At 38.1% G+C, this 25,554-nt stretch overlaps 1 protein-coding gene across 1 annotated transcript; it reads right to left on the bottom strand.

Moving 5' to 3' along the window:
- Nucleotides 1-1,667: 1,667 nt before the first annotated feature.
- LOC139925022 (interferon-induced very large GTPase 1-like) lies at nt 1,668-20,550 on the bottom strand. The gene is given in 9 exon segments (XM_078291723.1): nt 1,668-6,710; nt 6,713-7,084; nt 9,063-9,323; nt 10,472-10,711; nt 10,862-10,976; nt 18,635-18,996; nt 19,548-19,808; nt 20,180-20,318; nt 20,464-20,550. Coding segments are annotated over 9 exon segments (6,084 nt in total). The 5' UTR covers nt 20,485-20,550; the 3' UTR covers nt 1,668-2,397.
- Between the last annotated feature and the right edge of the window lie 5,004 nt (nt 20,551-25,554).

Genomic DNA, 25,554 nt, shown 5'->3' with positions numbered 1-25,554 from the left:
TTCACCACCACAATACAACTACAATGACACCTCCGGAGGTGAAAACAGCAACAAAAGGTATTTAGTTTGGTCTGTTCTTTTCCTTGTCTATTTTATAAGCTAACACTAGAGGGCGCCATAGTGACAGATTCACTGTAGCCTGCCCACTCTGAGGAAACTGGATCTGTGAAGGAAAACCACACTAGGTGGCAGGAGAGAGACAGACATGCAACATCTAGAAGAGGATCAAAACTGTACATTTTTAAGTGTAAGAAACAAACAGACAAAATATTTGTAAATATTAAGTTTCTTGTTTGTTTTTTTTTTGTTTGTTTTTTTTTTTGAGTGAATGAATGAAATACTTACTTTGTGACAACAGAAGACAACAGGTGCAGTTTGCAAAAATGGCACCGGCTCGAAGTTTCAAGTCTTTTCATGGAATTAGAAAGTTTCTTTCTTCATTTCTTCAGTCCATTTTGGTCCAAAGTTGCCCATCATCATGTGGGCATCCTGTAGCATCATGATTCCTCACCAGGAAAAGCAGTCAGCGTAGCAGAGATTCATCTCCATCCCAGCTCCCACATGACAGAGGGCACAAACAGCTACATAACATCACAGGTCGTATTTGCTCTGGCTACAGTAGTTTCCACTGGATTTACAAATTTACAATCTGCTTGGTTTAATTTGCCTTAAAGGTGATTGCCTCATTGCTGGTTCTGGCGTTCTAGACACCTTAAGTCAAGCGCACTACAAGTGTTTTCTCTTTTTGAAAGCATTTATTTGAAGTATGTCTTGATTTAAGTGTACTACTAATGCATCTGTGATGCATGATCTGTGTGACTCTGGAGTCAAGGGCCTGTATTTATGGAAACATCCCAGAGGATAAGAGCGCTGATCAAGATCCAGCTTTGCCTTTCAGCATCTAATTAATGCAATGGTGTAGGGAACTGGCCAGTGACTCATGGTCAGCACTTCTAAACTGACACACTAAATACAAGTACAGTCAATTAAATGTTCACTCTCTTGACATGTAGCAGTGTTTACATGTAGCCACTTAATCCCATGTGGGAAAGACATGAGGGCTTTGATAACAAGATGCCTCATGTCCTCATACAGTACTGAGGTCCCACATGTGGGCCAAGGATTTTTTTTCATAAATTGTGATGCAAATTCAACATTACATGCAATTATTTACCAGGACAAGTAATGGCATCTTTTGAAGAATTGTGATCAGTAGTTTACAATGTTCAAGTCAATCTGACAGATTATGAGACAAAACGCACCAAGATGAATCTGCTTCATGCAAATTAGAGGATAATTTAGAGATCCTGTATCTGGACAAAGGTGCATTGAAGCACATGATTAACACCCCTGGATGGCAATCACACACACACACACACACACACACCCCTTCAGCTGGATATCTGCTTGGTCTTCATAGCGAAGTTGCACCTGTTGTCTTGTTTTTACATTCTTTGTTGAATTCAGAAACCCAAGACTTGAGATGAAGAAAAATGTTAAATAATGGAATTTTAAAAAAGATGATTATTAAAAAAAAAAAAAGTAAAGTAAAACTATATAAATAAATAAGGTGATGATATTTCTGTTTACTTTAGAAGTTATTACACACTGTATGCTGTGATTCTGATCTGGGAAACATTAAAGACATTCATAGCCAGTCTGCTGATTTTGTCTCTTTATTTACTGTGCTCTCAATTTAATGATTATTGAAATAATTAACAGATCAAAGTACTGCATAGATAGCAAATATAGACTGAATAGTCATAATACTTTTAAAAACTGTACAGAGTATGTATCAAATATTTCACTGAAACAAAAACATTTCTGGATTCTGAAACTTGCAATTTGAAAAAGATCCAAGATTTAAAACAAATAAAACAAATTAACTTCTCTCTCTTTGGAGATGCACATAAAATAGACATTGTGTTGTTGCTTTATTTGTTACAACTTTCAAAGGACAATGTCATGAACTTCCCCCACCACAGCAACGAAAACATGAATGCAAACTCTGATTGAATCAAATTGGAAAGAAATGTTGTACACTCCTGAAATACATTGACTCAAAGTTTGAAAAGCTATATAAGACTATAACACATCAAAACAGCCACAGTTAAATGCTGATCCTTAAAGAAAGATTTTTTTAAACAGTGGAAGTGACCATAGAGATACTGCATCAGGTAAAGAGAAGCACTATTTGAATGACTTTCTATTATGTTAATGTTGTAAGACATGGTGGTAAAAAAATATTTCTGGATTGTGTTTTAGCAATGACTTAAACCTTGTGATCTTATATTTGTTACTATTTGTGACAAGTATTGTCTGCCATATCAGAAAATGTCATAAGATCAAAATATCCCTCAGTAGAAGTTGTAGACCTCAGCTCAGTCAAAGAGGCTCTCACTTGATGTTAAATGATTCTTTGAGGCTTTTTTCTGCTTGCTTCCTTGTAATGTCTTTCCAGGGTTGAGGAATATCAGCAAGCTTTGCATTGTATTCTTTGGCAAACTCCTTGTTGAACTTTGCCATCACATATTTCCAGTAGTCTGATGCCTCAAGGCTTCCATCTGGAGGAATTTTCCAGTCAGGGAAAATGTCTTTGTAATTCTTGTAAGGGTGCCATTCATAATTTGTAGCATGGCAGCGGAATGAGCACTCTGTGATCACAAGAGAGGAACATATTTCAGTGACGAGTTTGCCTGAGTCAATAAATCTGAATTTACCAAGACCCTGTGACCGATGTATTGAAGCCCAGTGTTCAGTATGGGCTTTACCTCCTGCCTCACAAGGTGCTGTGCAGAATGGACACTGTTTGCCACATCCAATCACCTTGGTGAAAAGCTCATTCTGGGGATTGACACGAAGCTGTTTTAGTTTCGTTTGGATGTCTGTTTTTTTAAATGTCTCCCTAAGAGCTTGTCCCATCTCTTCCACACATGCTGTGAGCCAATGAGCAAACTGTTCCTGGTTTGCATTGTTTAGGATCATGAAAGCTCCGAGAGCGTCCGGTGAAATGACCAGTTCATCACCAAGTTCCCTGCAGATATCGTCAACAAATTTCACCAAGTTGCCATTCTTGTCGATTTGGGCCTTTGTGATTGCGTTGTTTATACTATTGAGACTTGCTTTCAGAAGTCGATCCTCCAACTCAAACTTTGTAGACCCCTTTGAGAAGCGTTCCACTATTTGGTCAAATATCCAGTTCTTAACATAATCTTCATATGAGCAAATGTAGCTCAAATAGCTCTCAAATTTGTCCATTGAAAGCAAATCCTTTAAAACAGAGTACTGGAAAAATGTCCGCGTGCTAAATTGCAGTGAATTTTTGCTCGTCAGCATTTCCTCAATAATATCTGGACCCAAGGAACTGTTGACATAGGCTTCCACTGCAGGCTGCAAGCAGAGGTTGGTGAATTCTGCTGCTTTCTTCTGGCACTGGTCTCGTGCATGGAACAGGTCTTTAAAATCAGCACGATACTTGTCTTTGTACTGATTGAGACATCTCAAAGGGTCATTCACTTGTATGAAGTCTTCATGCATTTTCTGAAACTCTCTGGCTGCAACTCCACAGATGTGCTGTTTTAGAGAAACTTCAAACCCAATATCCGTCTTCATATTTGGATTGCTAATCAGCCTCTCGTCAATCATGTGTAGGATCTCCAGGATGTAATTGTCATGATAATTGGTTTTCCTTTCCACTTTCTCAGTCACAAACTGTGTGCAAGCAGCTATGATGCTGTCAGCCATTCTTTGTACTGCAATTGTGTGATCTTGGTTGTTGAAGAACCTACTCACTGTGTGTTTAAATTTGTGATAGAGTCCCTCAGCTGTATATTTGAAGGGCTCTGTTCCACAGTCACACAGTTTTTTTTGACTCACTAATTCACTGGCATGACTTCCCCTTCGAGTTAGATTAATCCTTAGGTAGCGATACACCTTAGCAAAGATGTCAGTGGTCTTCAATTCAGCCAAGGATAATTCACTCACTGTTTTATCCCACACCTTATCAAATTCTCTGTCTAGCCCTTTATCTGTCCTGCTGACTTTTCTCTTACGGCATTCCTCAATCAATCCAAGCACTTTCTGTTCTAAGATGTTTGTATGGCTCTCCTTGATTCTATCAAGTTTTATCATCCCCTGTCTGATTTCAGCTGCTGCTTCAAGTTGATTAACTACAGAGCTCTCCATTTCTCGTCGAAGGCTTTTTGCACTGTTTGAGAAGTCCTCTCTGTATCCCTCTACTAGATGGACATGACCCTCTGGTTGTTTGAAGTACTGTGTCAGATTTTGAAGGAGAGTTTTCTCCCATTTAGATAGCTCTGAGCAAGCTTCACTTTTCAAATGACTGAGAAATTCTCCCATGTCAGATATCTCAGATTTCACAGCAACTGTACCAAAGTTTGAAATTCTTCTTTCGGCATGTGTAACCCATGTGTACATTTGTTTCTTGAACTCCCATTCCCATTTGTTGAACTCTGTGCACAGCCTCATGTAGGCATCAGCCACCAGGCTATTTCTGAAGCTGAAGATGAAGTTCTCATGTTTTACTGCATTCCACAGGCTTGTTGTCCACTCCATAAACTCCAAGATATCGTTAGCAGATGACTCACAATTTCCCAAAATTTGGATTATGTTCTTCTTGAGATCATAAACAGCCTCACTGTACCCCGCATTAACTGGTGCCATTGGTGGATTCCCATTCCACAGTCCAGGGATGTACCAGTTCCCGGTGTCTGGATTGTATTCCATCACATCAGTGAAGCTCTTGTTCTCCTCTTTCTTTTCCATTTTGGCTGCTGCCTGGGTCATCTCATTCAACTGTTGCAACAGTAGTTTCCTGTCCCTTAAGTTCTTGTCATGGGCTGACACATCTGACACATTCTGGTGAACAAACTGACATTTGGGCTTTTTGCCCACCTCTTTCATCCTGAGAAAAGCATGGACTACAATTTGTAGGATGTCCCTCATTTCTGTTGAATTTTCCATTGCAATGTTGATAATTGTGATGTCACTCAACCCAACAACAAGGGTTGCAAGCTCATTGTCATGCTCATAGCTATCCTCCAGTTGTGCAAGCTCTGGTGACTTTAGGCCTTCAGTGTCAATGATCACCATGAAGTCACAGTTTAGTACTTTTTTGAAGTCTTCGTTGATTCTGATGAGCAACATAAAGGCCCCTCTAGTGCATCTACCACTGCTGACTGCAAACTGCACTCCAAACATGGTGTTAAGGAGAGTGGACTTTCCTGTGCTCTGAACTCCAAGAACTGTGACTACCAGTATCTTGTTCTTTGGACGCACCAAGGTATTCAGCTGAGAGAGAACATCACTCACCCATCTCAGCGGTATGTTGGATGCATCTCCATCTACAAGCTCCAAGGGAAATCCATCAAGGAGCAATTCTGCACATAGTTTGGGCAGATGCCGCAGTTTTTTACGTGATGGGTTCTTTTCTGGAAGGGAGACTGAAGCCTCATAGATTTGACACATTTCACGCAAGAAGTGTTCAGTCCCCAATGAGCTGTTGGAAAGTTGTCTGTCAAGGTCTTTAATTTCCTCTTTGTTTTCAGACTTCTGGCATTTCTCTTTGTACTGCTCCCTGAGCCCAGAGAGTTTTTCACGAGACAGGTTATCAAGATTAATCCGCATCCATTTCAGGAAATAGGATCTCTCTATCCCTGGGCTTGATATTGCCCTCATGAAGCATGTCATTGCATTTGACATCTTATAACGGTTCTGCTGTTTCCGAAGTTGCCTTTTCTGTACTAGGAGATCACTTTTGTACTTTTCTATGTTTTCAGCCCCTGCTTTTTTAAGCCTACATTCTTCCTTCTCTAAACGAGTCAATTCTTTCCATATTTGGCCTTGCAAGGGAAGCTGGGCTTCTTTGTACTGTGGGATGTCTTGTATTTCTGCAGTGATGGCATCTGCATTTTGCTTGGCACTCTGACACTCTGGGGAATCCTCATCAACCAAGATTCCCAGTTCATGGGCGATATCAGCCATCTGCTCCACTCGCATCTTGGTCCTTGAGTTCTCAACTACATCCCTGACTGTTTTTCGCATGTTTTTGACAAAGTCTGCATCATTCATCTGCTTGGTCTTCAAAATGATGTTGCTGTTTGTCAAGTTCAACTCAGATGCTACTTTTTTTAGAGCATCAAGACTGAAACCTTTGCTCTGTTGGTTACCCACCAAGAACACCTGTGCCTTGTTGTGTTGGTTGGTCAGTAGCCTGTACTGAGAGTCCAAATTGTCAAAGAACACAAAAACTGCTGCAGATGTCTGGCACAAAAAAGAGTATTGTGCTTCAAACAAAGCGATGTCCCCCCTGAGGTTAGCTACAGCTACTGGCTCACCAAAAATGTCAATGTTTTTGTTCCCACAGGGAAGATACCAACTAATTTCAGCCAATCCATTCGATATTCTCCTTGGACTATCACCACACTCCATGTCGCGGTGAACAAAGGTGTCGTGATACTGTTGGGAATTGCTCAGAAGCTTGTTGAGAATCTCTGACTTGGACAAGGAGCACTCACCCAGTCTCACAAAAGACACCATGGGAAGTTCAGAGAGAACAATTCTCTCTTCAATAAAGCCCCTGGATTCTGAAAGTGACTGAGGTCTGTACTTCTTAACAATGTCTCTCATGGCCCAAAGCATGAGTGTGCACTGTTTTGTGTCACTATTAGGAAGCAGCAGAGGCACTGAAAACACATGGACATTTTCAATGCCATTTCCTGCTGTACAAAGCCATTGGAGCACAGAAAGAGAGCAGTGATAATGTCTAAGGGGTTTAACATGTCACCTGAGTTTGGACTGTTGACCAGATTATCAAGATCTAAATCTGTATTCCCAGAGGAAGCATCACAGTTTGACTCACATACTGATGTACATTTCACATTCCTAGCTGTCACATTAACCATCATTAATTTCTTCAGAAAACACCATGGAAGATCTGAATGACACTTAGCAGATTCATCAGCAAAGGTCTTCTCATCAATCTGAAGTACTGTGCTCAGTGATAGCTTCTCTGTGTAGTGCTGCTCCAACCCCAGATCTTCCAATAAGCTCTCCAAGTGTGTCTCTGTGGAAATTAAGATAACATTGAATATTATAAACTACGGCTGTGAAAATTAATGCGTTTGTAGCATATGTTTAATGCATTGAAACAAATTAACGCAATTGACAGCATTGATTTTTTTGCCATGGCGCAGCCAGGAGCAGAGGGTGTCTTTGGCTGCGAGATGAAGTGTTTCCCATACATAGGCAAAATAAAAGTTGTTCAATGTATAGAAATTGATCTAAATGGATCTCTAATGCGCGTGATGTACACATCACGTCATGTCTGTCATTTGGGGATGACCAGGAGACCAGCAGCATTGTATTCAATCCCGAGTCTCTCCTTGTGAAAACAAAAGTGAAACTTAACATTCCACAATTTGTGGCTGTTTTAGTAACAGGATTTGTAAATAGTAACTTGATAACTTGTCTTCTAGCTGCCCTACGCCCTTTAACGGTAGGTAACGTTATTACCTTGTGGTATTGAAGTAACGTTAATGGACCTGCACAGGATTTGTGCTTGTTTTCCCAAGGCAGATAGTCGGTCTGCCATCCATAGTTTGTTAATTGGCCTCTAGAGGGCGCTGTGAGCCTGTAGGCTACTACTGTACAGGATCTGTTTGGGGTTTTTTTGGTTTTTTTCTTTGCTCCGTTTTGTTTACATCCTGTAGTGGCTGACCAGCCAAGCCATCCTGGCTAATGAGAGAGGACAGGATGGAGTTTTATGCTAGTTTTCAGCTAGCACTTGTAGTTTTTGTTATTATTTCAGTTAGTGCATATAAAGAAATATGGCTTTCAAGCTGAATTTTGATGGGTCTGTTTTCAATTGAAAAGGTGCCATTAAACTAAAGTATTTGATTTCAAATATACTTCCTTTGTGCTGATTCTACATTAATTTGGTGATTTAGTGATTAATTTGGTCATTCTACGTTTAAATATCTATGATTACAAGCTTCAGACTTAAGGGGGAAAAAAAGCTATTAATCGCGATTAATCACAGAAAATTGTGCGATTAATTACTTTTTTTTATCAATTCCCAGCCCTGTTACAAACCCATTTTCATTGGTTGTTAGTATAAATTAGTATGAGTATAAATCTATAAATCAATAAATTGAAACATAGGTTACATGAATTTGCAAAGTAGCCTGATGTAACCAGTGATCTTTAGCAATGAGAACTCTGCATTCTGAGTGATTTACATGTCCAACCCACTGTTCATCAGCACCACATAATGAAGTAAAGTGAAAAGGGAGTAAAGGGGTGAAACTAGATCAAAAATTAGAATTTTATGTAGCCACTGAGAAGAAAACTTTTTTAAAATGATTGTCAAAATTATCCTTATGTCGTGTTGAGAAATGTTTGATAAAATAAAGAATCGTTTTTTTTGCAGTAATGAGAATATTTCATCTGTCATTTAGAGAAATGTTTGATAAAATAAAAAATATAATGAAGTAAGTAGTCAAACATGAAGGCATTGTTCTTTGTAATTCCTGAAGAAAATGTAATTTCAATCATTTGAATTTTTTCAAAATCAGTCCCAGTTGAGACTCAGTTTCATGAGAATTACCCACAAAAGTCTTGAGGACCTTGAACAAATTTTGTAGCAAAACAAAATGCACAACAAGTCAAGGAGCATAAATTTATAAAAAATATTTTTTATAGCCACTGTAGATGCAGATCCCAAAATTAACTTCAGCACTGTCATCTCTTAAATAATCTTAAAACATCTTAAAAGTATTTCTACAGACAGGCTTGTCTTTGTTTTTACCTATTTTATTCTTGTTTCACTTGCCTGTACAATTCTTCTGCAACATTGTTTTTAAGTGTCTGGCATTTTTTAAATGATCAAATTGGCTGTTATGAAGTATTGTTTTCTTGAAGCATTCTGTAAGTCTTTTAAAAAATGCTAAACAAAATGATATGATTAAATTACAATAAAAATATATTATCAAAATATTAGTAGTAGTAGTAACAGTATTAATATTATCTCTCCACCAACTTACTTGTGTGGGCAGTTATCACAGCAGGCTTGCTTCGTGTTCCGTTCTTCAGTCGTGTTGAAACGTAGAAGGAGTATTTCACCCCTGGACTCAGGCTGCTGAACGTCAGGCTGTTGGTGTCTGTTGTCAGCTCCTGGACAGTTTCTCCTTCACAGCAACAGGCCACGATGTAACCTCCCACTTCACCAGCAGGGGCGTCCCAACTCAGAGACACTGAGTCAGTGCTGACCTGATAGACCGTTATCTTCTCAGGAGGGAGAGACTCTGTGACAAATAAAATGAAAAGCCTTCACTCCAAACTGGCAACTCAAGTTCAAATGTGCCAAGCCACCTAGGGCTCTGTTTGTTTTTTTATAAACCCAGTAGGAATGCACTCTGTACTCCTTTCTGAGTAATGGATTATTGTTGTAGGCTTGCTCTCATTATTTTCACAATCACCTCATATAAATGCAATAAAAAGCTTCACAGTACATATTTATATCCCCGAAAGGGGGATATTATGGATTCACCCCAACCGCTGATTTTGATGTGTTTATGATTATTATAACTATTATTAATTAACTGATTAAATTAATGTCCATGCTGTTTGGACCCATATCTCACCAATGATGCATGTTGTATTGAAATTTGTCAAGAGAATTGTTCAGGCAATTATGGAGATTTGTATGAAGTTTGAACTTTTGATGATAATTATTCATAAAATCGTTCATTTGTTATTGAGTTTATTTATTATTGAGTGTAAAAAAAAAAAAGTTATTTAGATCCCATTGTTCCGATAAAATGTTTTTGTGTGTGTGTTGTGTGTGTATAATGATAATGTGTGAGTGAGTGGTTGCCATTTGTACTATTAATTAAATGTGCAGTATTAACCCTCCTGCTATGTTTGGGCTCAATTTGACCCGATTCACAGTTTGATATCCAATCTTATATTCAAGCTTGATTTTTTAGCTCAGTACTTCCTATGTTCCTAATTTGGTGGGATAAAAGTACAAAACATGAAAACATCATGGTGTGAATTTGAAGGCCCTGTACAGTTTGTATACAAATTGTCAATCCTCAGATATCTTTTCACACGCCACATGGCCCTAAAATGAGAAGTGATGGAGGGATGATAGTTCCTTTTTTCTTCGAGACTTCAGAAACTGGAAAGTAGTATCAAACAGTGTAGGTTATGGGTCTTTAAAAGATAAATACAAAAATGAATGTGTTTCTGAAAATATAACTGAAAGTGTATCTACTGGAGCTTGTTTGCTTTATGATTGTCACTGACCTTTTTAGTTGCCACTACATCACTGCCTGGCATCATCTATTGTCACATTCAGTTCAAAGTTTTGTTTATCTTCTTCAAGACCGATGCAGTTTGATTTGATTTTGAGAAAAATGATAGAGACAATGATATCTTCCATATTTACCTGTTTTGACAGATATAGAGGCTGAATTGCTTCGATTTCCACTTTCAGCAACCCTTGTGATGCTGACAGTATACTCAGTCCCAGGATGGAGTCCCTCAACATCTGCAGTGCCGGAGTCTCTGATGTACAAACTCTCTGTCTGTGTGTTGCAGGTGTATTTTCTCTTGGCTGGGGTGCAGCCAAGAGAATCAGTGTCACTACGAGCGTCGGCAACAGCTATTTCTTCAGGTGGAGGAACATCTGTCATAAGAAAGAATATGGAAAAATATTTCTAAATATTTCACAATGTGTCCTCATTGCAGCACAGTTTCAGTCATGGAAGATGTGCCCAGTTTCCTGGCAGTATATATTCATGTATTTCTACTCAACAACACTGTGCTTATGACTGACCTTCTACACCTGTATCAGTGTGTTGACACTGACAGTCAGACTGTGGTGTTGGAGGATCGTCCCTTCCTTCCCCAAAGTGAGGCTCAGAGAATGAATCACTTGCATCGTAGAAGATCTTGAAAGTTGAGAGAAAAAAAAGCATGTTCAGGTAAAATGAATCAATTTATAATCTCATACCCATTATATCTCATACGAGTAGGCTATATATTTGGATTTTATTATGATTTCCCTTAGATTTAGGAATGTAAAAATCAGCTGATTACCTCCTCATCTGAGATGTCCATTGCACTCTCAGCCATCCCACTCTTGGTCCAAGCTCAGGTTATTCAAACTGCTTCTCACTGGGCAGAATGAGCAACAAGCCTGTTAGACCTTCTTCTCCCTTAGTATTATTGATTATATACAAATATCATAGCAAAACTTTAAAATACCAAGCAGCCTACTATAGAGCAACAACAGAACATCAGAGATATAAAAATACCATAAAGTAATGTCACTAAACTCACTATTTAGAACCACATACTATAAGTTGAATATGATAGCAATTTTTTGTTGGGGCACACATTCACAAAATTATCCTGAATTCAGTCAATTTCTTGCAATTGGGGAAGTATCTCAGAAGAGTCTCTGCAATCCCGTCTAACATGAACTCATCGAACAAAAACCACAGGTAGGATTACAAACTATTTCTGAATGCAATATAACCGGTTAGCTCATTTTGTTGAGCTCATAGGCCTAGGCTACTTGTTAGGTGCATGAAAACTCAATAACAAAGACCTAGTAACCTACCTTTTTAAGACTGATGACTTGCCCATGGCAAAAACAGCCTAGCCTTTACATATTATCCGTAAATGCTATATTCAAGTTTTAGGCATACAGATTAGTTATGAAGAGGAAGGATTTAACCACTCCCTGCATTAATGCGATAATGTGGGCTGCCTCCGTATGGCTCCTCATTTTATTCAGTTTGGTGATAAAGCTTGTGTTTCGCCAGCCTAAATAAGAGTAAGATTGTTTCATAATAAAAGCGTAATTTCTACAAATCCACAACACTCAAATATTGACTAAAAAAACGTATTTTTGCACAAAAAACAAATAATTAAGCAAAAAATGCAACTATACAATCAGTACAATGTTTTTCCATGATAAGAACTGATGTAATCATTTAGTTGAAAACAGAGATTTGGCATTTTTGGACTACATAGGCTACACAGACTACCCTACACATCACCTTTCATTGTAACTGCACAAGCTCTATGTTAAAACACTCCTGCAGACCTGTAGGCTACTTTCACTACGCATTAACATGACCAAGCTGTTTAAGAAAAGTAATGGCAGGCCCTCAAAGACAGACATACTGTAAAACTGTGATATTTGTAGAATAAAGTCGACACTGTACAGTTCACCTTTCATTGCTACTGCACAAGTTCCATGTCAAAACACTCCTACAGACAGAAATGTCATCTATGACAGAAAATTTGCTATTCTTATCCAAGCAGCTGTCCAACAACCAGGAAAATTGAACCCCAAAGAGCTCCATGAGGTTTTACAAGAAATAACACTGAAAGTCCCATCATTGTCCGTGTCTCAGCATAATGATCCACTTGATTTGATAGAACCACTGTTAACTTGGTTAAATGCATGGGGTGTCCGAACAATTGTTAAAGCCAAACATATTGACAGCTGTGAAAAATGTATTTTAAGTGTGCCCCATTTCTCTCACATGAGCCCCGTTCTTCTATTACCACCAGCAGCTACATGTGACTCTCTCAGCTCTCTTTTCAACCACTCTATCACTAAAGACCCAAACATGTATGGCATGTGGTTCAGCATCAGTGAGACAAACATCTTGGATTACTTTCCCTGATGTTTTAAACCTTCATGTGTCCCGTGTAGGTGATGATGGATTGGTACTAAGAGATTCTGTATTTCATTTAGGCTACAATGAAAGGTAAGGTTTCCAATTTAGGTATTTTTCATTATGATTATGACATCAAACGTTAATATGGGTGCTCACTTATTGAATTTGACGATTAAATACAACGTAATTGGTTAAAAGCAGTATTTCTACATATTTAAAATCTCACGCTTTTATTTTGAAGGCGAAACGTCCAAACCGGAAGTCTTATTTTCTGGTAATTCGAGCTAGCATAACGCATCTGGTGAGCAGTTTCGTTTCCCAGAATTTTTTTTTTTCTGTGGAGGATTCCAGTGAACCAAAACCTAACCCTGCTCTTACAGTGTTTTGGAATAAAGCTGCACTTTTTATGTTGGGGTCGAAGTTGTTGCTCATTTATTTAAAGTTTCCCCATTTGACCGGTCCATTACTGGAAGCATAATCCTATCAATATTTAAATTAAAATTAAAATAATTTTCAGTAATGTGTGCAAAAATCATGACATCAGGTTTAGGTAGGTCTATGCACATTGTCTGCCAATATTAAAATGCAAAGGCAAACTCCATCTCACATTTAATTTTCTCGCTCTATGACAGAACCCTGTAACCCCCTGAAAATGCCTTTGCAGGGTCAGGTTAAAATTAACTTGTTTGAGACTTCACAGCACTCTGGAATAGAAAGGTGAAGTTACTCCAGACAGGACGTCGGATTAATAAAATGGTCTTTGAACATATCAGAAATAATTTTTACTATTATTATTTTTCTTATTAGTAACTGTCTTGCTCTCCTTTCCGCTCTCCAGGCTCCATGTTGCTGAGCAAAAAAAATAAGGTGGAATAGTTTGTTAGAGACATCAAACTCTGGATGGGGTCAAATTGAGCCCAAGCACAACAGGAGGGTTAATACTAATACTATATTATAATGGCAACCACTCAGTCAGACATTTCACACACAAAAAAACAGCACATACATGAAAACATTTCATCAAAATAGCAGGATCTAAATAACCTAGATATGAAAGCTGATAGAGGTATAAAAATATGTACTGTAAAACCAGCTTTTTATTGGCGATTGTGAAAATTATTAGAGCAAGCCTACAACAATAATCTATTTCTCAGAAAAGGAGTACAGGGTCCACTCCAGACTGGGTTTATATGTAAAGAAAAACAAACAGAGCCCTAGGTGTTTTTTGCTTTGGGAGTGGCTTGGCACATTTGAAAACTTTTCAAATCCTGCATTACCTTATATTATATTTTTATCCCACTGTGGGCAACACGTGTATACATTTTACTAATTACAGCCTCTCAACTTACATGTTTAATTAATCACACATATTCAATAGTGGTAATCATTTCAAACCAGTTCTGGTTTCAGCAGACTGGAGATACTTTGTGTGATTTGATGTTCTGCCACTCAGCAGTAAAATGATTAACTTTTCACTCTGTCCTATAAACTGCTCCATCAGGTCAGGGCAAGTCTTTAACAGCTACAGTTCAACCCATGAGACACTGCACCTCATGTTACCATAGTTTACTCCGTTTAAAGGAATGTGAAACTACATATTGTGGAATTCATGTGAATCTAATCATTATATATGGTCAAAGCAGTGGATAGTTTCCGAGGCAGATTAAAATCTTTTACGTCTCTGGCTGCAGACGGATTTTCAACATACAATTATACTTGCCTAGCTCATGTCAAAAGTCAGTTAAGAAAATATCATTTTCTCCATTACAAAAGCAAATCCTAAATCCTATGTTAACTGTCTCATCCATTAAATTAATTATTTTATCTTTGTTTTAGGACAGCCTAACTGCATTTAGAAAGGACACCAGGTGTAAATTGCAATCTTCATTGAGATTAGATTTTGCAGTTAGGATCTTTCTGTAATGTTTCCTCTTCTGGTGGATTCCAGTCACAGCTCATTGGGAGGAGGCACATGTGAGTGTGAACTTCGACCTCACTGCTCTCCTTCCTGTGCTTCATAACAAAGGTCAGGGGGTCGTCCACAGTGTGGCCCGTTTGCAGGTGAACCCTCAATATTCTGATATCACACTGCTTTATTTCTACATGACTGTGTTGTTAGAGCATTTGATATCAAATTTGGACAGTGTCACCATCATCATCAGTGCAAAGATCACCTCACATACATAATGACTGCTCAAGTTCAGTGAAGTTGACAAAAGGAACAGCTCAAAGATTCAACATCAGTCGGGCAATTAGACAGGGTTGTCCAATAATAGAGATTTCAAACAATGTCAACTAGCAGATGATACACAAGGGGGCAACTAGGGAAAGGGGGACAGCCATGGGGGCTACTTTTGCCCCCATGGCTGTCCCTTGGATTTGTTAGTACTAGAATTTGCTATCAAACATGAAATTATGTGACTTCAAGACAAAGTAGGGCCAATAATAATTCACATGGTTGTTGTTCAAGAAAGTAAGACAGCATTTAAGCCTTCTTCATGAGGTATATTGGTGGATGAAACTAGGAAAGCGTCTTTAGGAATAGTGACCTCAGACAACATCCGGATCTCTTGTGTCAGCAAGATAAGACGCTAGTGTTTAACAATGTATTTAATGAAATGGTCAACAAATTGACTCATAGGTTCTGACATAAAGTTGTTGCTGGATGTAATAGGTGTGCCTTTTGATACCTCAGAGTAACGTAATGATGATGTAATAAACAAACTACGATCAAACAAATGCGTCTTCATTATGAGGGGCAATGAAGTTTGTAAGAGATACTTTTGTAGAACAGACAATAATCACTTTGAACAGGTGAAGGAAGAATGACTTAGTTGCTACAAATAATAAAATCCCAAACTAAGCAAGACCCAAAACATTATTCTAATCAAAACAAACTCATCAAAACACATAAAATGATTATAATTTCAAACATGCATATTTTTTTGTCAAACATTAGTCTGAAGATAGAATTGCTTACCTGCCATATCAGCCTGTACTCTTACAGTCAGGTGATGATGGTAAGATAGTGAAGACACTGTCTGTCTCTGTCACCAACTGAATGAAGATAAACTGTAGTAGCTCTGATGTGCATCAACATGTACAGGGTTGGGAAATTTACTGTCAAAGTGTAACTCATACAGATTACATGGCAAACCACTGGAGTACTTCCATTTATTCATGTCTGATTACATTAAAAATTCCTTTTGGATAATTTTCCCTCTAAAATCCATAGAATATGCAGTTAAACAATTTATTCCAAATAAATGACACTGTAAATTTAAGTGTCTATTATTCTCAGTTACAGCTGTTATCAACTATTATTTTCATATATAATAATGTACAGCCCAAAATCACACTTCACAGTAGCTTCATCTGCACAGCATGTACAATTATTTGTCCTGACACGTTAGAACATTCAATACACGACAGATTTAACAACCTCATTTCTATCTATTTCTATAAAACTGCTGTATCATCTGCTAGTTGACATAGTTTGAATTATCTTCCAAATACTGAAATTATTGACATTGGTGCAGACAGAGACAATCCAAAAGGACAACAGGACCTCACATACAGAGCAAAGGAACAGTGTAAGATATAAATAGTAGAGTATATACTGTATACTGTATCACTCTACATATACATATCGTATCTATACATTCCAGATTTTAGCAGTGTTGTTTCAGATGTAGATTGTAGAGACTGTCCACTAGTGCATTAGTTCAGTGTTCATATTAAACAGATACTGTATACATAGCTAATTTAATCTAAACTACTTATATTGGCGTGTGACTGGAAATGGAGAACCACTTGTAATGAGGAAATAACCTGGTATCTTATAATGGCTATCCTCGTCATCCTCATGTCTTCAGCTGTGTGAAGATGCATCTGTTTCGGGGCTGCCTCCTGTCCTTCCCCCTGCTGATGGCGACCACTCTGGTGGGCGCAAGTGTGTCGAACAGCTTCAGAGACTGCAGCCACTTCTTCTACATGCAGACGCCACCTGCAGGAATCCGGGGAACCTTGCTGAGGCTTATTCCTGTTAAACTGCGTCTATGAAACTTTATGGCAGGTCTCTGAACAAATGAAGACAGCTATTCTTTTGCATCTCTTCCACTAGACGATCACTCTTTCTTGGTTGTTGTTTTTTTTTCACCTTTATTTATTCTGGGGGAGTTTCACTGAGAGCAATGCTCTCTTTTTCAGGAACCATCTGCAGTGCAAGTAATTGCATTGAATTTACCCAAAGCTTGCAATATATCACATCTGAAACAATCCTCCTTAGACCTCAGCATTACCATGATACTCTATACCATAACACACTACAACAGAGAGCTCTGAGAGTATGGACACTGGTTTGAACTTATTAAGTGTTGAATTAAAGGTATTTGTAAATTTATTATAGGTTTCTGAAATTTAAAAACAGTTTAAAAACTTTTTTGACAACCTCCATAAGTTAGTTTTAGAAATGATTTCAAGATTTTATGAATGCCTATCAAGGCTCAGTGAGTTCTGACTGCAAGCTACAACTCAGATCTTTTAGCCCCTTATGAGCAGCAGTCAGTGATGCTCAGCTCATCCTCGCCTTTACAGAGTTCAGGCTGAAGACCAAAGGTGACCTGGTCTTTGCCATCCGGTCTGTGTATACCTAAAGATTTTGTAGGTCAATAATAATAATAATAATATTTCAGTATCACCCCTTGGTGACTTTGTCTTGACAGGAAGATCACACATCACAATGATGATGTCACATTGGTCTACATCCACACACTGTGAACCTGAGTGATAGAACTTTGGATCACTCCTTTGGTATCTGAATGGTCAGCTATCTAAACCATCTGTGTCGCATATTCTTTAACTCACTGACATCAAAATACTTTGACAGCTTTTCCTTGTACCAGGTTTGTAAATTCTTTATTTTTATTTCATCATTTTAAACACTGTTCCTGGTTAAAGTATCTCATAAACAAAGACATTCAAAGGCATGGCCATCTTGCTATCCACAATGTTTGCCAGGAGTCTACCCTGCTAGTCTGTTACGTCCCATCAGATCCATACGAACCCTTTTATACTCACTCCTGTGAATAAGAAGGCAGTGGGAGGCTGTGAAGGAAACTTCACCACCACAATACAACTACAATGACACCTCCGGAGGTGAAAACAGCAACAAAAGGTATTTAGTTTGGTCTGTTCTTTTCCTTGTCTATTTTATAAGCTAACACTAGAGGGCGCCATAGTGACAGATTCACTGTAGCCTGCCCACTCTGAGGAAACTGGATCTGTGAAGGAAAACCACACTAGGTGGCAGGAGAGAGACAGACATGCAACATCTAGAAGAGGATCAAAACTGTACATTTTTAAGTGTAAGAAACAAACAGACAAAATATTTGTAAATATTAAGTTTCTTGTTTGTTTTTTTTGTTTGTTTGTTCTTTGAGTGAATGAATGAAATACTTTGTGACAACAGAAGACAACAGGTGCAGTTTGAAAAAATGGCACCGGCTCGAAGTTTGAAGTCTTTTCATGGAATTAGAAAGTTTCTCCTCTTGATTTCTTCAGTCCATTTTGGTCCAAAGTTGTCCATCATCATGTGGGCATCCTGTAGCATCATGATTCCTCACCAGGAAAAGCAGTCAGCGTAGCAGAGATTCATCTCCATCCCAGCTCCCACATGACAGAGGGCACAAACAGCTTCATAACATCACAGGTCGTATTTGCTCTGGCTACAGTAGTTTCCACTGGATTTACAAATTTACAGTTTAAAAACTATAGGCCTACCATCTGTTTGATTTAAGTTGCCTTAAAAGTGATGGTTTCATTGCTGGTTCTGGGGCTGTTCTAGACACTTTAAATCAAGCGCACTACAAGCATTTTCTTTTTTGAAAGCATTTATTTTGATTTAAGTGTACTACTGATGCATCTGTGATGCATGATCTGTGTGACTCTGGAGTCAAGGGCCTGTATTTAATGCCTAAGGGGTTTAACATGTCACCTGAGTTTGGACTGTTGACCAGATTATCAAGATCTAAATCTGTATTCCCAGAGGAAGCATCACAGTTTGACTCACATACTGATGTACACTTCACATTCCTAGCTGTCACATTAACCATCATTAACTTCTTCAGAAAACACCATGGAAGATCTGAATGACACTTAGCAGATTCATCAGCAAAGGTCTTCTCATCAATCTGAAGTACTGTGCTCAGTGATAGCTTCTCTGTGTAGTGCTGCTCCAACCCCAGATCTTCCAAAAAGCTCTTCAAGTGTGTCTCTGTGAATATGAAGATAACCAAGAATATTTTAAACCCATTTTCATTAGTGTTTTAAGTTTCTAAAGTATAAATCCGCAATTAATTGAATTATAGGCCAACATTTGCAAGGTAGCCTGATGTAACCAGTGATCTCTGGCAATGAGACACTTAGGGCATTTTGCATTCTGCCTGATTTACACACCCAACCCACTGTTCATCAGCACCATATAATGAGGTAAAGTGAAAAGATCTCCTAAACAATTGTTGATCTACAAATCATTTGCAGTGACAATACAAAATTTGTTCAAAATTACATTTATTTCGGATTTTGGGTCTAAAATCTAAACAAGCTTGTACTTGTTTTAACCTTGTTTATTATTTATCCTGTTTTAAAGTGTGTGGTATTTTTCATACTTATCTAATTGGCTTTTATGAAGTGTTGCTTTCTTAAAGCACTTTGCACGTCTTATAAAAAGCGCTAAACAAAATTTCATTATTAAATTATAAATAATTATATTATCAAAGTATTAGTAGTAGCAGTAATAGTATTATTAGCATGAAAATAACTTACTTGTGTGAGCAGATGTCACAGCAGGCTTGTTTAGTGTTCCGTTCTTCAGTCGTGTTGAAACGTAGAAGGAGTATTTCACCCCTGGACTCAGGCTGCTGAACGTCAGGCTATTGGTGTCTGTTGTCAGCTCCTGGACAGTTTCTCCTTCACAGCAACAGGTCACGATGTAACCTCCCACTTCACCAGCAGAGGTGTCCCAACTCAGAGACACTGAGTCAGTGCTGACCTGATAGACCGTTATCTTCTCAGGAGGGAGAGGCTCTGTGAAAAATAAAATAAAATGCCTTCACTCCAAACTGGAAATTAATGTTCCCTCTATGCATGTCTGCATTTTAGAGTGATGTTTGATTGTCAAGAATCAAGGAAGTAGTGGAAGGTACAATCACTTTACCCACTTTTTTTTTTCACTCAGAAATACAGTCTACCACCTTTTAAGTGTCACATAAATCTGTATGACATAAATTGATAGTATACATCATTGTAAGTATAAACTGCTGTGAGTTATGAGGATAATACTGAGGAAAGATATTGAGGAAATGCTGTAGTAGTTTATCTACTTCAGGACAGATGCAGAGCAATTTGAATTGATTTCAAGAAACAAAAATCTAGATAACAATATTTTACATATTTACCAGTAAAGACCGATATAGAGGTTGCATTGCTTTGATTTCTACTTTCTGCAACCCTTCTGATGCTGAAAGTATAGTCAGTCCCAGGATGGAGTCCCTCAACCCGAGCAGTGTTGGAGTCTCTGATGTACAAACTCTCTGTCTGTGTGTTGCAGGTGTAGGTCAGGTGAAATATACATCAAACATTGGTGAAAGAAAAATGCATGTTCAAGTGAAATGAATCAATTCATAATCCCATACTGTCGTTACCTCACATGAGTATATATTTGGATTTTACCTCCTCTTACCTCCTCATCTGAGCTATTCATTGTGGGTGGACTCTCAGCTGTCCCACTCTTGGTCCAGGTCCAACCTCAGGTTATTTGAAGTATTTCTCACTGGGGATAATGAGCAACAAGCCAGTTAGACCGCCTCCTCCCTTAGTAGCCTACTATTGATAATATACAGATATCATAGAAAGATTTTAAAATATCATGCAGCCTACTAGACCAACCACAGAAAATACTAGCCTATAGTAATACTATAGAGCAGGGGTAGCTAAGTAACCATATGCCACGAGTGCCGAGAGTCTGCAGGTTTTCATTCCAACCAAAAACTACACCAGGTGATTTTACAGATTAACAACCTGAGAGAAGGAACTAATCAGTTAAATCACCTGCAGTAGTGTTTGGTTGGAATGAAAACTTGCACACTCTCGGCCCTCAATGGCACACTGTTGCCTATCGCTGCCATAGCTAGGAGATGTAAAAAAAAAAAAAAACGAACCATAAAGCTCGATAGGGTTGCTATAAACTCACGATTGAGAACCGCAATAGCATTCCCTATAGGAATGCTATGGGAATAGAGCTGACATTCACAAAATTACAAAGCATGAATTCAGTCAATTTTCTGCCATTGGGGTAGTAAACCTTATATGGACAAAGTAGCCTTGTTAATCTAACATGGACACATAAAACCACAGGTAGGATTATAAACTATTTCTGAATGCAATGTAGGCTAACCGGTTAGTTTGCTGGGTCAAAGTAAGAAAAACATTAGGACTTTTGAGTTCTACTTCGTTAGGCGGACGTATTTGCGCTAGAAAAAACAATGACAAAGATGTAGTAGCCTACATACTTTATTAAAACAGATGATTTGCCCATGGTAAAAATAGCATAGCATATATTTTTAACGCTCATTAGGCCTGTAAACTATCTGTCCTGGTGACGAAGGATTTCACCACTCACTGCATAATGCGATAATGTGGGCTGTCCTGCTGCTCCTTTTATTTTGTTGGGTGATAAACCACTTTCTGTTTCGTTTCCCAGAATTAAAAAGTTGTTTGTATTGTTTTTTTCCTGGGGTTACCTAAGTCCAGCGTTGTGTTCAATATTTACACCTGTTGCACGGTGCATCATCTAAATATACAACTACAAAATGCGAATTCACGTTGATACATTCTATTGCATTCTATTGATGGTTACTGGGCAGTGCGCATTGCTAAATTCATCGGAGATTTACAAAGTTTTGATTTAGGCAGTAGGCTTAATAGATTACAATGGACACAGAACCAAAAACAAGACTAGGTAGACCTAGTGCAAGCCGGGCCTCCTCTTTATGGAATGCCATTTAAGTCGATATTAAATAAATAAATAAATAAATACATAAATAAATAAATATGCCTAAATGAAATAAATAAATATGGCTATGAAATAAATCCTGAAATAAATAAATGAGGCAATAAATATATAAATATATAAATAAATATAAATATATAAATGAGTCAATATAGTTCAATAAATAAATAAATAGGTTTTTGTTTCAAAATCATGTTTTTCAAAGGACTACTTTTATTTATTTCAGGGGACTTTTATTTCCTAATGCCACATTTATTTCCCAGCTCTTTTTATTTCCATCTGTTATATTCAAATTAATGGGGCGTGGTTATCTCACAGATTCAGACCAAAGCAACAGCACCAGAACAACATTTTGCAGGGCCACACGGGCGCGCCTCCGCCTCTCATTTTTTTTTGGATCTCTGCGCCAAAACGCGCCATATTAAATCCATTATATATGCCTTTTAACCATTTTATTGCCTGTATTTTCATGTGTTTTTTCTATTAGAAAAATACAGAAAGGGCATGGGCTGGTGTTGGGATTTTAAATTAAAATTTCTGAAGTACTGGAAATGCTATGGTCTCATCTTTCCATTATTTTTTCCAAATATTTGGGCTTTAAAGACCTGCGTTTTCAAAATAAAAAAAAATGAGGATTGTAAATACATTTTTTGCAATTTTAATGACGAACAAAAACACGCCCTAGTTGGATTTTGCTTTGGGAGTGGCTGTGCACATTTGAAAGGTTTTCAATCTTTCATTAGCCTACTTGTGCAGCATGGGCGGAAATTACAGGGGGGACAGGGGGGTCCGGACCCCCCCTTCCTGGGAAAAACAGAGAATTGTCCCCCTCAATATATCATTGTAAACATAACTATATAATTTTAAATAATATAATAATATGCATTGAAAGCACTTGTGCTAATTATAGACGCAAAACAATGCGTTTTTAAGTTTCTAAAGATTGCGCCCCCCCCCCCCCCCCCCCCCTCATATGCCTCACAGTGGTTTGGTCCACTGCCTACCTGCCTTTTGTTCGCTCCGTTACCTCGCGGTTGAATCTTGTGTGTCAACGTGTTGGCACGGAGCCGCGTCTCCTAATGCATGTATGTGTATGGAGGCAGGAGGTCTGTCCACAATTAAAATCGTCATAACTCGCTGAATTTTCGACCGATTTTCAAGCGGTTTGGTTTGTTACAAATGCCAGACATGTATTTATGATACAGGATACTTGGTTAAATTAAAATGCGGGTTTTCATACCAAAATGATCTTTTGTAGATGGTAACAGTAATATTTCTATAATATAATAGGCTATCTAAGATTAACTTACCCTACGTAATTAGGTTCTAAGTTTATTCTTTTTTTCTTACTGAATGTAAAATGGCTGCCACTATGTAATTTTGTTTATAATTTTGGAAATAAATGAAGACTTAATTCTTAAAAAAGACCTGAAGTAAGTTTCTGACAGGCTTCATAGCGTTCTGGACTTTTACACATTGACAGCAAAACATTAGAGATCTGCTTTTTTGGGAAAACTAAATCTAATTAGGCATATATTAGCTTTAGTTCAGTTAATAGGTGTTGCATCTCACCTACTACTGTAAATAACCTGCATGCTGTGTGTGTGTGTGGGGTGTGTGTGTGTGTGTGTCTATTTGTCAGCCAGTCAGTTAAAATGGCAGAGAAAAGAAAAACAGACATCCGATCATTTTTCAGTGCACCGAAACGCCAAGTAGAAAGACCCCAGTAATATCAAAGGCAATTTGATAAAATCTTCATAAGAAAGGAATGAAGTGCTTATGGAAATGTTTCATAATGGACCTCTATATACATTTAATACAACAGTACTTTTGGCGGCACCTTTGGTGTCCCCTTCAGGAATTGCTCTTGAGAAATTTTTCTGTTTATTGTCTCCCCCAACAGTGAAATGAAATATCCGCCCTTGTTGTGCAGACATGTACAGAGAGAACTTGAATTTCCAGTTTGGAATGAAGGCTTTTCATTTTATTTTTCACACAGCCTCTCCCTCCTGAAAAGATAACGGTCTGCCACACCCACTTCGGATGTTATCAGCCGATTAAATGGCCGTTATCAGTTGTCATCGGGACCATATATTTGAGGTAGTATGGCCCTACTCTACCTCCTAATTGGCTCAGTAGGCTGTTATCATCTATTGGTAAGCTGGATCATCGCAGGGACTGGCTACATTGGTCTGCGTCCACTTCACGTGACTGTCAAGTTTCTCTCTGCAGCGAAAAAAAAAATGGCTGACATTCCTTTTATTCTCAGTGGAAAATGCAATATTTTAAGATAGTTTCGGCATTAAAGTGCGTTTTGATAACATTTCTAGCGAGAAATGTGCATTTTATTTTCATAATCTTTGTTCAGTGAATGTATATGATGTTTAGTTTGTTAGTTATTATGAAGATTCATTCAGGCTTTTTTACCGTTGCTATGGTGGTTGCTATGTACGCTGCTATCGCTGAAACCACAGTTGTAGTTCTTCCAGTTTGCAAAGTGGTCGTAAAAAGATATATCTACTGAATATATCAAATATCTAGTACAGCCGAACTAATAATTACACTGCATCTAGGTGATCTATGTTAAGAAAAAGTAAAGGTGGTTGGTTTATTTCAGATATTTTAGCCAAAACAGGATTCGAACGCGTCAAGTCCACCCACAATGCCCTTCCGTGAGCCACGTCATCCAACGTGTGTGTGTGACTCCTGTTTTGGCTGAAATATCTGAAATAAACCAACATCTTTACTTTTTCTTAGATGCAGTGTAATTACTAGTTCGGCTGTACTAGATATTCAGTAGATATATCTTTTTACAACCCTAGATTTACAACCCTAATTTGCAAACTGGAAGAACTACAACTGTGGGTTGATTTGTATCAAGCTGCATGGCGCGGCTCTAGGGAATTGTAGTTTTTTAAAAATATTAGTGTTTTTCCTAGAATTGGAAGTTGTAAATACTGAATTGAAAGTACACTGAGGAGTTTAAGGGGATGGTAAACACATTTGTGTAATCAGATTTTAAATATCTAATTGTTAAATGGGTGAAAATTAATTTTAACCATATTTTACCCATATTTAACAGTGCCCCAGTTGTTGACTATACTCACATGATAGCTGAGGTCAAGAATTCTCTATAACAGTTGGTCCCATGTCTGTAACCCCTTTTGTTGCTGAATTATAAGCCTTCAAACATACACTGAGGTCAAGGTTCAAAGGTCAGTATTTCAAAGCAGGAGCCATGTAGAATCTTCATACTGACATATGTTACTCTCCAGGTCGAGACCTTTCCAACGATGTATTTGGTTTAGCTCTACGACAAAGAAACAAAAAGCTTCATTTTATATATTGGGCTTTCAAAGTGCTCTGTGAAACTAGGCCTGGGATGGCTTGTGTCCCTGAAATGTGAAAATTAAAATTTTGTCGTAGAGCTAAACCAAATACATCGTTGGAAAATCTGATGTTGTTAGACATGCCCAAATATGGACAAGGCCAAAAGACTTTGACAGCTTTCCCTTGGACCAGGTTTGTAAATTCTTTATTTTTATTTCATCATTTAAACACTGTTCCTGGTTAATTAGATGAACAATCTCATAAACAAAGACATTCAAAGGCATGGCCATCTTGCTATCCACAATGTTTGCCAGGAGTCTACCCTGCTAGTCTGTTACGTCCCATCAGATCCATACGAACCCTTTTATACTCACTCCTGTGAATAAGAAGGCAGTGGGAGGCTGTGAAGGAAACTTCACCACCACAATACAA

Source organism: Centroberyx gerrardi, chromosome 23 (assembly GCF_048128805.1).
Source record: "Centroberyx gerrardi isolate f3 chromosome 23, fCenGer3.hap1.cur.20231027, whole genome shotgun sequence".
Taxonomy (NCBI): Eukaryota; Metazoa; Chordata; class Actinopteri; order Beryciformes; family Berycidae; genus Centroberyx; species Centroberyx gerrardi.
This window is presented reverse-complemented; position numbering and strand designations above follow the sequence as displayed.